Source organism: Poecilia formosa, unplaced genomic scaffold (assembly GCF_000485575.1).
Source record: "Poecilia formosa unplaced genomic scaffold, Poecilia_formosa-5.1.2 Scaffold14, whole genome shotgun sequence".
Taxonomy (NCBI): domain Eukaryota; kingdom Metazoa; phylum Chordata; class Actinopteri; order Cyprinodontiformes; family Poeciliidae; genus Poecilia; species Poecilia formosa.
Window position 1 is genome coordinate 223,651 of NW_006799953.1, and position 13,484 is coordinate 237,134.

General features: G+C 40.0%; 1 protein-coding gene across 4 annotated transcripts in view; it reads left to right on the top strand.

The window, feature by feature from the left end:
* mtmr4 (myotubularin related protein 4) overlaps window positions 1-13,484 on the top strand; it is a 44,509-nt gene that overhangs the window by 8,075 nt on the left and 22,950 nt on the right. Inside the window, exon 1 of one of the 4 annotated variants that reach the window (XM_016668234.1) lies at window positions 4,209-4,658. The exons of 2 other annotated variants lie outside the window; for them this stretch is intronic. In XM_016668234.1, coding sequence (XP_016523720.1) covers window positions 4,614-4,658 — 45 coding nt within the window. In that variant the 5' untranslated portion in view covers window positions 4,209-4,613. Of the gene's footprint in view, window positions 1-4,208; window positions 4,659-13,484 lie in introns of those variants that run through there. One more of the 4 variants, XM_007545771.2, reaches the window with a different exon arrangement.

Here is a 13,484-nt window from a genome sequence, read left to right on the forward strand (position 1 = left end):
ATGTGCCCACTAAGACAGGTGAAATGGAAATGCTAACCAGCGAGTCCTGCAGTAAAGCTTAACTCCATGCATTACTTCCAGTGTCAGGTCTCTAATCTTGCCTTCCTAGGTACGTTGTAGCGTGGTTGGGTGTGGTCACTATTGTGTTCTGTCAGAGCAACCAACCAGACACGGCTTAAACAGGGTGTCTGTTCATCCTTAAAATGTATTGGTCTTAAATGACTGTATCTAAAATTAAGACCTCAAACATTTTCATTGGGTTCTGTCACTCCGGGCGGTTGAGGCTACCCTTAACTTACTGCTAGCTATTTGGCTAGCTTTTTTTTTTTTGCGTCTCCTACGGGTGATTTAAAACACTTTTGCCTGTTGACTGGACAAATTTCGTTCATTTCTGTAGCAATGTAGGTCTTAGATTCCAGCCAATAAGTCTTAAAAAGGCATTTAAAAGTCTTAAATTTGAGTTTGTGAAGCCTGCAGAAGCCTTGCTAAGGTAATTCAGTTGCAGGCGGTCACCTAAGGACATAATTGTTTTGATTATGATTCATATCATGTTGGCAGTATTTGTGCAACAAGTGGTTTGACTTGTATGACCTTTAACTCCATTAGGAAGTCATATTTTTTTTCAGTAAGCCTCTAAATGGTTTCAGGTAGGGGTATTTCCGACAGTTTTAAGTTCTTCTTCTTTACGGTTTAGGACTTCAGGTGGGATTGTCTGACTCCTTTCCAGCAGTTGCTACTGTAGGTAATATGATCCTGTTAATCCTCTCTTGTGAGAGGGTGATTATAACAGCTTCCCAGCCTCAAGCTCTTTTTTTTTTCTTCCTTTTTCCCCCCCCACTCTTTCTCAACTAAAACAAGATGGAAGGTATTGAATTTGTGCCGTTGTCCGCTCATGCTGCCCGTTTGTTTGCAGGATAATGAGAGCATGGAAATGAGGACAATAGCGTTGATTTTACTCTTGCCTCTGTCCCCGCTGTGCGTTGAAAACCTACCTTGTATGATTATTTGGAGTTGGTGAGAGAAGTTAACCTACGTACGCAGGCAAAGGTGTGTTTTGCGTCCCTGTTTTATGCAAGTGAAGCTTGCTTCAAACCCAATTAAAGCCAGTACATCGGTGTGGGTGGTTTGAGAAGCAACCAGTAGGCTTGTAGTCGAGGCCTGAGAGTTCATGCAAGGTCGACGTTAATGATTTGACAGAAGAGACCTTTGCTTCTGTCAGTTTGACCGTGTTTGTGTAGTCTAGTTCACTACTATTTCCTGTGCCTTCAGTCAAATATGTAACTTTGACACTAACTTCTGGGTACTCTACATGGAATTTCTCTCTTTTTGTTACTGTGTGAGATGTATTCTTTGCATAACTGTCTAATTTTGAACACTTGTATAGAGATACTTTATATTTATACCAGTATTGTTGAAATTGCTGGGAAACGATGGATAGTTTTTACATTTTGCTCTCAACTTTTACTGATTTGCCCAGTTGGACATTCAGCCTAACATCGCTCATCTTATCCTCTTCTATATCTGTGTGTGAACATGTAGGCTGACACCATGCATTGGTGACTCGCTGCCCTGTTTTCCTAAAATAAACTTGGAGACAGGAGCCTAAATCTGCTGCTCACTTTTGTGACTGGCTAAAGTGGAGCTTTTGAATGCAAATAGGCAGAAATGCAGATTGGCCAACTTCATACGCAGGTTGTGATTTACTCATTTCAAAGGTTCTTTGTTAATTTTTAACTACCATTATGACCAAAGGAGTTTCAGATTACAAATAATTTTTTTACTCTGATAAAAGAAAGATAAGGTATTGGGCCTTGATTAAAAGGACAAATGTTTAGAAACTCTGGCTGAATGGTTTACATTCTGTAGAAATAAAACTCTATTTGGTTAAAACTACACAAAAGCATGCACCTTACTCTTTCATCATGATAAAAGATGCCAGAGTAAAGAACATGCATCTTTTCTTCATTTTGAACATCGATTTTTGTGTTTCTTTAGTCTACAAGACGTGACTTTTGTTTTCTGTTCCAAGCAGAGAAGCTGCAGAAACACGGTTCCTCTTTTTAAACGATAATAAACACTCAACCTGTTTTAAAAATACATTTAAAAAAAAAAAAACCCTTTTAAAATCCACAGTTCTTGTTTCACTTCAGCTTATTTTAGTTTGAGTTTATATTTACATGCACCGATAAAACACACTGACAACATTTAACCAGATAAAATGTAACCAGTTGTATTGTTTTTGGGTTAATTTTAAGTAGCATTTCTGAGAAGTTTTCTTCTTTACCAGTGAAAAAACTCTGAAATGAATTAAATTAGCAAAGTCGGTTCAATTCTAACACCCTGTTTTTTTTTTTTCTTTTAAGTAGTAGTATAAATGTAATTATTCTGATGAATTGGTTAGCATTAAGATTTAGTTTTTATGTCTAAAACTTTACCCACAGCAGGCCATTTATTCAATAAAATTCTTGCTAACACTTTTTTTTCTGTTTCTAATTTATTCTAAAAGCAAAAATAAGAATTGTGGCTTTAACAATACATTTTATTGGGAATTTTGGCTGCAGCCCTTTGGCTTCAGTTCACACTTGTACTGACCAAGTGTCATGTAATTTCATTCTCAAAGTTTGTAAGATCTAACTTTATGTTCTGCCATAATACTTTAGGAAGTGAAACAAAAATAAAGCACCACTCCCAGCTATCACTGAAGTCTGCTGTTTGATAATATTACCACAATTTGGTTGTTTCTGCTAAATTATTTTATTTATTGACAAAATTAAATAAAATCTCTGGCCATTCTATACTGGCTGATTTATGGAAACTTAAGTAGTTTTATTGCTCAATTAAGTGAAAAAAGAAAAACAAACATGTTGAATCGTTTCTTTAAAACTGAGATATGTACAGATTTTATTTTATCCTTTTGTGTTTTTAATGCTACACCCTTGATAAGAATGGGTAATGGGAACATATTTAATGTAAAAATGTCATACGTTTTTCTTAAAGACTACAGCTAAAGTGATCTTCACTGCCCCTGGGTTAAGAAGCTTGACCAGCGCTGTAGCTAAATTCACTACATGTGGGAAGAAAATTAATTTATTCCCCAGTAGAAACTTGTATTAAACCATGACGGTTCCTAACTCTGCATTAAGTTGATATTCCTCCTCTTGGGACCCATAAAAACATGTTGCCTTCATTGTTTCCTGCTGGACAGCTCGCACACTGAATAACGGATGACTGAGCAACATCTGTTGGATTTAAAGCAAAATGTTTAAATATTTATTTCTAATACACTTCATGTAAAAAAAATTACAATTACAGACTAATATGCTTGATTAAAATTGTGGTAATTTTTATTCTGTACATAAACTTAATAAATACTTCTGTTGCACAAGTGCCTGTACTTGACTGACCTTTGATACTCCAGATGTCCTTTTCTTTTTTGGATATATAAAAATCAGTAATGATGTAATTTCATTACTTTAAAGCACAACCTTATTGTGTGGAATCAAATCCTGTCATCCATGAAATCAATATCCAGCAGTGCTGCATTCTCTGTGTACTTCATTACACGTTGCATAATGTGAGGTCAGGCAGCTGTAGGTGAGTAGCTGTCACGACTTGGCAGGGGGAAGGTTGGCGCTTGCGACGGCGGGGAGTTTTACCCTCCCTCACTTCCCCAGTGAAGCCCTGCATCCACTGATGCAGAGACGGTGGAGAGGAAGGATTTTCAATAACACTGTGTCACCAGAGCTCCCCAAATAGATCTTCTCGACTTCAGACCCCCTCCCGCCCCTCCTCTGTCCTCAGGTGCAGCTGCACCGCATCCAGTGCAGCAGTTTTGTGACGATGAACCTCTAGCTGAGGGGGTTTTCCCCTTCTCTTCTGCCTCAGGATCAGCTGGTGGTGTTTTTATTTCGTGTCCGGCGCATTCGTCAGAGCGCTGCGAGCTTGCCGCTCCGAGGAGGGCGCAGCACACTGCAGTCGTCAGATAGCACGTGTGCGGCAGCTTTCCCTGTCGGCCCTCCTGCTTACGCTGCTTGCTTAGCGAGAGCCGTATTCCTGTAAGAAGCTAGCGGGGGGGAGGAGTGCGAGATGAAAGGGATACAGGAGGAGAGATGCGAGCGTGTCAAATGGAGAGAGAGAGGTTGATGCACATGCGGAGGGGTGGAGCTTAGCATCAGGCAGTTCCCTCTGTCTTCCTTTCTCCTATTTTTTCCCCCTCTGTTACTCCATCTGCGGTGCTTTTTCAGCTCTTCCCACAGTTTGTTTTTGTTTTTTTAGCTCGCCGGCTCCGTCGGACTGCGGCTCCTCGTTGTACCTTTCATGGACTATCCTCCTTTTCTCAGCCGTGCAACAGGGACCGTCTTCAGACGCCGGCGCGCTCCCTCGCCCCTCTCTGGAGTGGTGGGGTGAGGGGGGAGGACTGGGGTTTGGGATCCTAAATGAGACTAGCTTGTCATCCTCCAGCACATCCTGAGTAGAGAGAAACCCGCTAAAGGTGGCTGGGGGTACACGAGTTCGAGGTGGGCTGGGGCGGCTGGGAGAAGGATGGTCACGCCGGCTCCTCGTGCTGCAGTCGCGCTGCTCGTCTTTCAGGCACAGTCTTGCTTTTCCTCGACATGAGCCTCGCAGCAAGGGTGTCCTGCTCCATGCTCAACTGTTTTGTAAGTTCACTCATGTTATTGTGTTCGTTGTTGTCCTAGTTCAGATTACAGTGGGTGTGTATTCCTGCTTCCCTCCCCCCATCTCACCTCGCCACCTGTGTGTGTGCATGCCCGCCTTCTCACCAAAGGGGGAAGGGATTTATCAACATGAGTGCTACAGTTATTGACCAACACCAACTTCGGCTAATGTGTGCGTGGTGTTAACGAGGAGATGATGAATAACTACTTTGGTGCACTTTTAAGTTGCCGAGGATTGGTCCGGAGAAGGTCGGGTTCAAACTGTTTGTGCCCAGAGTGAGAACAGGATGTGCCACGCTAGCTGCAGTGGAGGGCTGGAGCTGGTCTCTCTGGAGGAAATGAGGAAGACTGATGTGGAGCAGGTGTGCTTCTGTTGTTGAATGTCAAGACGGAGCTAGAGAAAGGTCAAATCTCAGTTTCCAGGTAGGACAGTGTGACCGCACGTCTGTGGAGCTGAATAAGATGATGCTTCTTTTTAATGTTTACACTTTGTTGACCGTTGTAACTTTCAGCAAGTCTGCCGTTTAACTCGCCATCTAGGGCCTCCATGTTTTCCTTCTTACCTTATCCCATGTTATGCTTTTCAAAGGGTAATATAATAGTAGGATAAAGCAGAACAAACATCTTGTGACTTCACAAGGAATATATGTTAGAATTTTAATCTCTAAAGCTTCTGAAATTTTGTAAAAATGTATAGAAATACAGCAAATATAAAGTTTAACTTAAGTTGATGTTCTGAGGCATACTGAAGGTATGCTAATATGCTAACATGTGGTATCTGTGAAAAGTCAAGTTTTTCAAAGGCATGTCAACAGTCATTAAAATCTAAAAATAATTTAGTCAAATCATAACCAGGACATACAACGGTTTGATTATTACAAACGAGTTGGTGATGGACCAAGACAAAATACTTTATTTGTAAAAATGGAGAGAAAATTGGTGTTCAAAGATGTAATAACAGCTGAAAAGTGTGGCTTGGATTTGTATTCAGCCACACTGGTACAAAACTTTGTAAAGTCAGCTGTAACCTCAATTACAGCTGCAGGTGTTTGTTCCTAGACCTTTCATCGTAGCGCCATCTTTCCCCTGCTTGAAGTTGAACCTTCGCTCCAGGTTCAAGTCCCCTGCAGCGTCTGACTGGTCTAGTTCAAGGATTTTCCTGCATTTGTCTGCACTCAACTTCCCACCAACTCTCATGGGATTTCCTGTCCTTGGTGAAGAAAAGTGTCCCCACCAACACATGGGGACGACTATATGTTGGTGGTTAAATTTACATTGCCGCACTTCACTTTTTAAAAAAAATAATGTCTTCCTTTCTCTTAACAAAATGCTCTACTTTGTTTTTCTTTTAACATGACAAAATATGAAAATGTTTAATAGGTGTGAATATTTTTAGAAGCCTCTACAGTTCTAAAAAAATAAAATCACTTAATCTAAATTGAAATTGAGCTTTTTGACTACAGTGGGATCAGAAAATTAGTTTGAATATTACAAGAGGAATGCTACAGTAAACATGAGATTAGATTATCAGTGTTTTGATTCTTGAAGCCTTGATTGAACAATCGACTTTTTTTTTTTCTTCTAATGAGGTAAATTTAAATTTGCAACTGAACCCTCAAGTGTTTCTCATTCAGGTGGCTAGAGAGCCTCAAAACTTTCTAGGTTTTTGCACAAAACTGTTCAAATATCCCTAAAAAATAAGAATGAAAAGTACATTTTGTTTGTCCTTTTGAAGATCAGGGAATCTCCCACTCACTTTGTACTCTGTCAGAAACTTTAAATCACATTACTTTGCATTTTGATTGGATGGTGTTTGGAGATGATTTGTATTTCAACTTTTATTTCTGAGAAAATATTTTATAAAGTCCGATAGATGAAGATGCAGCGCGCCGCTTCCCTTCTCTTGTTTTCTTTAAGAAAATGCAGCTGGTCATTACACAATTTATGATCAGTCTTAAACGTCTGTGGCTCGGCTGAGTCGGCACTTCTTCTTTTGCGTCACTGTCTGTATAATTTAGTATCCACATCCTCTGTTACCTAAATGGATCACAGGCTTGTCAGTCTCCTCCGTCGGAGGAAGGGCTGCAGAGTTTTAATCATCCCCATCCTTGTCGTCATCAGTCAGTGAAGGGGGGAAAAAAACCAAGCGTCTGTGCCTGCTCCATGCGCAATATGTTGATCTCACTAAATGGAGCTACAACATCTAATTGAATTGATTTAGATTTTTCCATGTCTGTAATCAAATTATTCATGCTAGCTAAACGCATCAAGTAAAACCAAAAAGCTTTTTGGAGATGGGCTTTAGGTGTCGTTTCTTGCACTATTTTCATGCCTGTGATCCCACTTGTACTCAATCAAAACCCTCCTTCACCTTGCAAAAAGAGTTTACAGGGATGCAGCAGGGACGGCGTAGGAGAGCGAGAGACGATTATAATATTGTTAAAAGTATTTGCTCATTTGCCTTCACAAACACACAAATCGACAAGTTTATGTCAACGTAAAGTGCCTCAGGTGGCATAGTTTTAGCTTCGCCTGGTTTAAGCACTTTTTCCTGCCCAATTATTAATCGGTTAATCCAAAAAATAATCAATCGATCAGCCCTGTACTGTATTGATGAGTTGAGCATCAGGGGTTGAGCTTTTCACATGTTGGAATCTTTTGCCAAAAATAATCAAGCGTTCATTCAACGATCACTGTTATTGCATTTTAGGTAATAATTATTTTCCTACTTAAAGTAATGTAATGTATTTGTAACATGGAATTTCAAAAGAATTGAATAAGAAAATTAATTGTCAGGATAATGGATTAATCAATAGCTGGAATAATTTAGTTGCAGTCCTAGTTTTGTTTTGACCATTGCTCCAGAAGCACATCAGTGAGGTCAGACACTGATGTTGGGCCCGCTCTGTTTAACCCTAAAGATGCTGTTTCGTTGTAGCTGGGCCAGTCAGGTTCTTCCACTGTGAACCTGTTTCACGGCTCATCTTGAAGCTAAATAATCTGCACCAGAAGTAACTCGACTTAATACAGTTCAACTCTCAACTACCAAGCCAAAACCTGCCGATTGAACTGCAATGCAGGCTTGACTGGTCACTCATCCTGTCAGAGAACCACTGAGCTCCAAAGCAACCTATCTTTTCCCCTAAATGTTTGAAGGAGCAATCTGTATTTTGATACAGCTGTTGCCATGGCAATGTTTGAATTGCATAATAATCAGGTTTGAGCGAATACTTTGCAGTTTAGTGAACGCATTTCAACAATTTAGCTTCCTGACTGCCGTGAGTGTATATTTATCAAAAGTATGAACATATTACATGAACAGACCAACCTGTTCCTGTATAATTTCCTCAGTATTTGGAGGATGGCCAAGTTATCCCACAAAATGGGGTTGATTGCTTAGAACATGATGATCTATGAAATATTCATCTGGCCGCAGAGGATGGGGGAGAAAACAGAGGAGCATGATGGGAGAGTTTCATCTGCCATCTTTTCATCTTGAACTTTATGTTGGAATGTTGTCGGATCCGATGCATCTGATTCTGAATCCGTTGTCTTTTTTTATGAAGGAAAAATTGTGGCATTCCTTCTCTGTTTGCACTCGTCGCATCTTGAGATGTGGGATATGTTGAACTGACTGTTTGGGCCAGTGCAAGACTGAAACGGTATGATAACCGCGAGGAAAAGATCACGGCCTCATGCTGTCACAAGATAAAGTTAAATAATAAAACCGTGTAATGTAGTTGGTTTTATTTAAAACCCAAAAATAAGTTATTTCTACTATTGTTAGAAAGCAACAAATTATCACAGATCTACAAGCTTTTTTTTTTTTTTTTTTTGCAACCAACAATTATTTTAGTTGCAAATAATTAAAATTATTTAGCCAATTAATCTGTTCGTATAAGAAAATCGTTCTGCAGATTTAACCACTTGTTAAATGGTTAAACAATAAATGGTAAAACCATTTGTTTAAGGGTTAACAAATGGTTAACCACTAACCATTTAATGGTTCAACATTAATGGTTAATTAACCAACATCAGTATTTGCTTTTCATACAGTACTGGAAATAGATTAAAAGATGCAAATAAAAATAAGTAATATTTTATTGCCTAAAATATAATAATCATACTTCTTAGTGAACAGCTGTTGGTTATTTGTAGCAAAGGATTCATGTGTAGCTAAAGAAATGCATGTGAAAAGCTCTTTTCTCTATTTTCACCTTTTCTCACCTTTTTTTTTTTAGTTTATCTGGTGTATATATGGACAGCAAAAGGTGCCTAATATAAATAATTTCAACCAGATGAAGCTAAAACTGGTACTGAGGATTTCTGTGTAGAACACATTTTTAGACGGAGGTTTTTTTTTTTCTTAAATTCAAAATGTGTTTTTTGTACAGTTTTGGCTTAATTACTGCTCTGAGCTTGTTTCAGCAAACGCCATATTTCAGAGTCTGTTTTCTCCATTTTTATGATTTGTTTACTAAATTAGTTGACGACTATTTCATCTCTAAAACAAATTAATTACAATGAAAATTGCTTTTTTTAAATATTCACCAACAGTATTGCTGTTCTCCTTGTATTGGCATCATGCAGACCTCCTCACATCACAGCTCCAGGTGCCTGGAAATCTATTTAAAGCTCTTTTAAATATTTACAACTTCATTGCCAACATGTACCTCTCATTTAAAATGACCCATCAGTTCAGTTAACATCAGGTATTTGAGCACATGCTGCCACAAAAAATTTAAGAGGTCACCTTTGCTTTGTGCTCCTCTAATCTGCACAACTCTGGGACAAAGCCAGATTACGTAAATAATCCGGCAAAGGCAGAGTATTTATTTATTTTTTACAGTGAGGGACTTGGTCTCTAAAAAAGTGCTGGTTGTAGCCATGGCAACCAGACACCTATTAGTGAAATGTGTGCCAGTGCTTTTCCGTCTCCTCCAACTACTATCCTACCCCTGCGACGTCCCGAACTCCCCGACGGCTCTGTTTTTATTTAACTAAACGTGAGCAGAAGTTTTCCCTCCTCCGTTTCTCTCTCATGCGCCGTCATCAGATCAGTTCGAATCGTAAGTCAGTAAAAACACAGACGCCATTAATTCGCCTCGTCACGGCATCTTGTCTGCCGCCGCGCTGACTGCTGGCCGCTCTGCGTGTTATCATGACATGCAAAGTGGCGGTTATAACTGTAACGCATCGAGGCTCGCGCGCGACACGGCTGTCGTCTCCAGCTTTCCGAGCGCCGCTCAGGCAGAGGTTGGGGAGGGCGTTTTGGCTCACAGCAGTGACGAAGCAAAAAACCCCGCCGGCCGCAGGACGAGCTGTGCTCCATCTTTTTGTGAAGTCAGAGCATCCCTGTTTCCCTTTAATCTACTGTAAACCATTTTATCTGCAGCCCTCTAGGGAGGAATAAACTAAAACAGAGCCGTGTGCTGCATGTGTTTGTTTAGGAGTGCAGAGTTTGAACAGCTGTGCTCTCTTTAGAAAGGTATGAGGATGCTGAAAATCTCCAGATTCTTGTAGTTTAGTTTCAGTGTAATGAATACTGCTACGGTCATGTGTCCTTTTAGTTTGCCATTCCTTTTTTTTCTGCAGTCTTTACTGTCAAATAGGGTTGGACGATGTGGACATAGTTTTATCACAATATTTTGTGGTACTATTGTGACGATAAGAGATTAACTATTTATTACTTCATTTGTAATGTAACTGGGTTGCAGTGACTGCATGACACAGCAGTAATGGCCCCACAAACACAAAAACTACTCTTGAAAAACATTCCCATATGTAATATGCTTATTTAGGACAGCGGTCACACAAAAAAGTGTGATTTGTACCACCAAACTGCATTTATCCAAGTTTATTGATACTCGTATTGAACCTGAAGTCGATTAAAATAATAAAACGATAACAATCATGACTGTACAGCTTTGTTTTTGTTGGGGTTTTTTATCCTTAAGCTGCAGTATAACTTATTAAAAAAACACATTTGTTAAAACTGTTACCATATTGTGACCGTAAAATATAAGACAAATAATCTGATACAAAGATAGAGTTCCTCCACCAAGTGCTGCTATTGCTGTCTGAAGAAATCCACCGGTCCAGGTGAAAAATAACCAATTCTTAGTGCTGTCAATCAACCTTGTGTATGGCAGAGACATTTTAGCGTTTCAGGAGAAATGTTTATCTGCCATCATCTGTGGCCATTATAACTAGTTTTAGCATTCACGGCAGCTGCTAACGGGAAGAAGCAGTAGCTTAGCAGAGAGAGTGATGAGCAGTGATTACACAAACATGATTAACAGTGCTAAGCCCCGCCTCCTGGCTCCTATTCGTTATTTCTAGTCAGCACTGGGAAAAGGCAGAGGAGCTTGATTTATTTACTTATCACAGATCATTCGTCTCATACTGTTACAATTTCAACAAATATGTAAAAAAAAATGTTTTAAAGTTACATACTACAGCTTTAATTGAAAATGTTCTTGATGACTATAAATCAAAATTCTTATATGAAATTTTCCCAATAAACGATACGATAAAAGCTCAGCCCTACTGATAAACTACCTTGTCTAGGTTTCATCTGGAGCAGCGTCTCGTTTCCGTCTGCTTGTGTCTTTAAAGTTCGCCGTGTTCCAGCGGGGCTCTCACCAGAATGCATGGTCAGGGTCGCTCCATATCGTAATTCAGCAGCAGGTGCCAAGTGCTGTAGTGTGGCTCAGCAGAAAGCAAACTAGAGCCAAGGGAGCTGGTGGCTTATTAACACTGGAGCGCTCACGTGTGAGGCTGTGTCGCTCTGATTGCTGGAAGAAACCACATGGATGTTCTTCTGAACTGATGAGCATCGATTTCCTTGGGGTGAGATTAGAGCAAACCTTTCTGGTAAAGCAAACCTGCGTCTAGGTGGCAGGAGCAGGTGAGATCTGAGTGTAATGGCCTGAATCTCTGAGGATGCTCCTGACTGATGGCCACTGTCACCATCCACCTGCTTCCAGGGGAAACATGAAATACTGATGAGGCGCAGAGGTCTGAGCAGTTTCATTCACAAGTCACTTCTGCAGTTGAATGTTTCCAAACAAATTGGAAACAGTCAGAACAATAGTTAGCTGAACTTCTGATTCTGACTTGTCATGAATAGGAGTTGAATTATTCACATGGCTGTTATTAATCGGGTCGGTCGGTCAGTCCTCTCTCACAGCAGAGAAAAAGGGGACAGTAGCTGATCTTCAGATCTTCGCAGAGGTAGATAAGATCGGTTTTACATTAAAGTATCAGCCGATCACTGATCTCCCATGAATGAGGAAATCGGGGTTGATTTATCAGAGCATGCTTGGTAAAAATGTTGATAAAAATCCTGTATAAACAGTTTTTTATCTTATCACAGTTGTGAATGGGGAATAAGCTATTTATTCTAATAACATAGGATCCGAACTATTAGCTTCTCTAATGTTTCTGCCCTCCAGGAATAAAACGCTGCAGCATTTAACCAGAACAAAAGTCCCAGCGTCTCCTTCACCTTGAATGCATCTTCTATAGTTTTGTAGAGAACATAAGGCCAGTGTTTAGAGTCAATGGAGCCATCAGCAAAGTCAGAAAGCACTTAGCTTTGCAGTATGTTTCAGGAAGCGTAAACGTCTGTGTGACACAGCCTTGGCATTAACCTCCATAAGCTGCCATCAGCATGACCATTTAGTAAAATATATTGTGTAGATGTGGCAGAAAGAACAGCTTTGTTTAGTTACGTTTTTACTGTGTGTAGTGACGTATGGCTTTAATCTCTCCCACACCCACAGTAGGTCATCGGTTACAACATAAAAGGAGCAGAGGACGCTCCATCAAGAGTTGACACTCCTGCTTTCTGTTGACTCCCTACGTCTAGATCAGGTTTCCAGACACGTCTGCCCAGGGCTTACCTGTCAGAGGACAATGTCTTCATTAAAGTGTTTTCAGTCAAAGCCAGGATTTACCCTCGCCTCAATTGTGTGACGTTAAATAACTGCTTTCAAATACTTATCAAAATGAGAGAAAAAAACGTTTAATCTATGTTTTATTTTCTTGGTGTTTTTAACCAGCCCAGCAATTTCACCTACAGGAAAAACACTACATGCAGTAGAAAAGTCAAGTTGGCACATTTCAGCAACAAGTAACTAGTTATGATGCAAGCAATAAACTTTACATTTTGTCATCAAAATCGCCTGAAAGCCGCTTCTCCAATGAACACTCCCCACCAAGAAGCCAGAGTCGATTGGAGGATGATGGGTGTAGAGAAAACCTTTTAAAAGGTTGTGAAACACTTGAGACTGGGATGCTGGTTCACCTTCCAGTAGGATAACAAGCCTAAACATACAGCAGAGACTAGAGCAGGACGGTTTAAATCAAAGCATAGATATGTGTTAGGGTGGTCCAGTCAAAGTTTAGACCCAACTTTCACTGGGAATCTGAGCTGGGACTTGAATAGTTTTTTACAGACACACTAACCTATCTGAGTTTAAGCTGTTTTCCAAAAAGAATGGGGATAAATGAGTCTTTACATAATGCAAAGCTGGCACCGACGGACTCGGAGCACATTGACACGGGGTAAATGCTAATGCCCCACACACCTACGTTTCATTTAAAACAAATAAACAAAAAAAATCCTGTCTAATTCTCATTCCATTTCTCACTCAGCATTTCCTCCAGTGTATTATAAGCCTGGCGGGCCACCAGGCTATACTTATACCCCCACCAGGCTAAACACTGTTTATATATTTAAATATTTTTAAAATGTTTGCATGTTTTAAGACTATAGTTGGTGTTCAGGTATTAATCTTCACA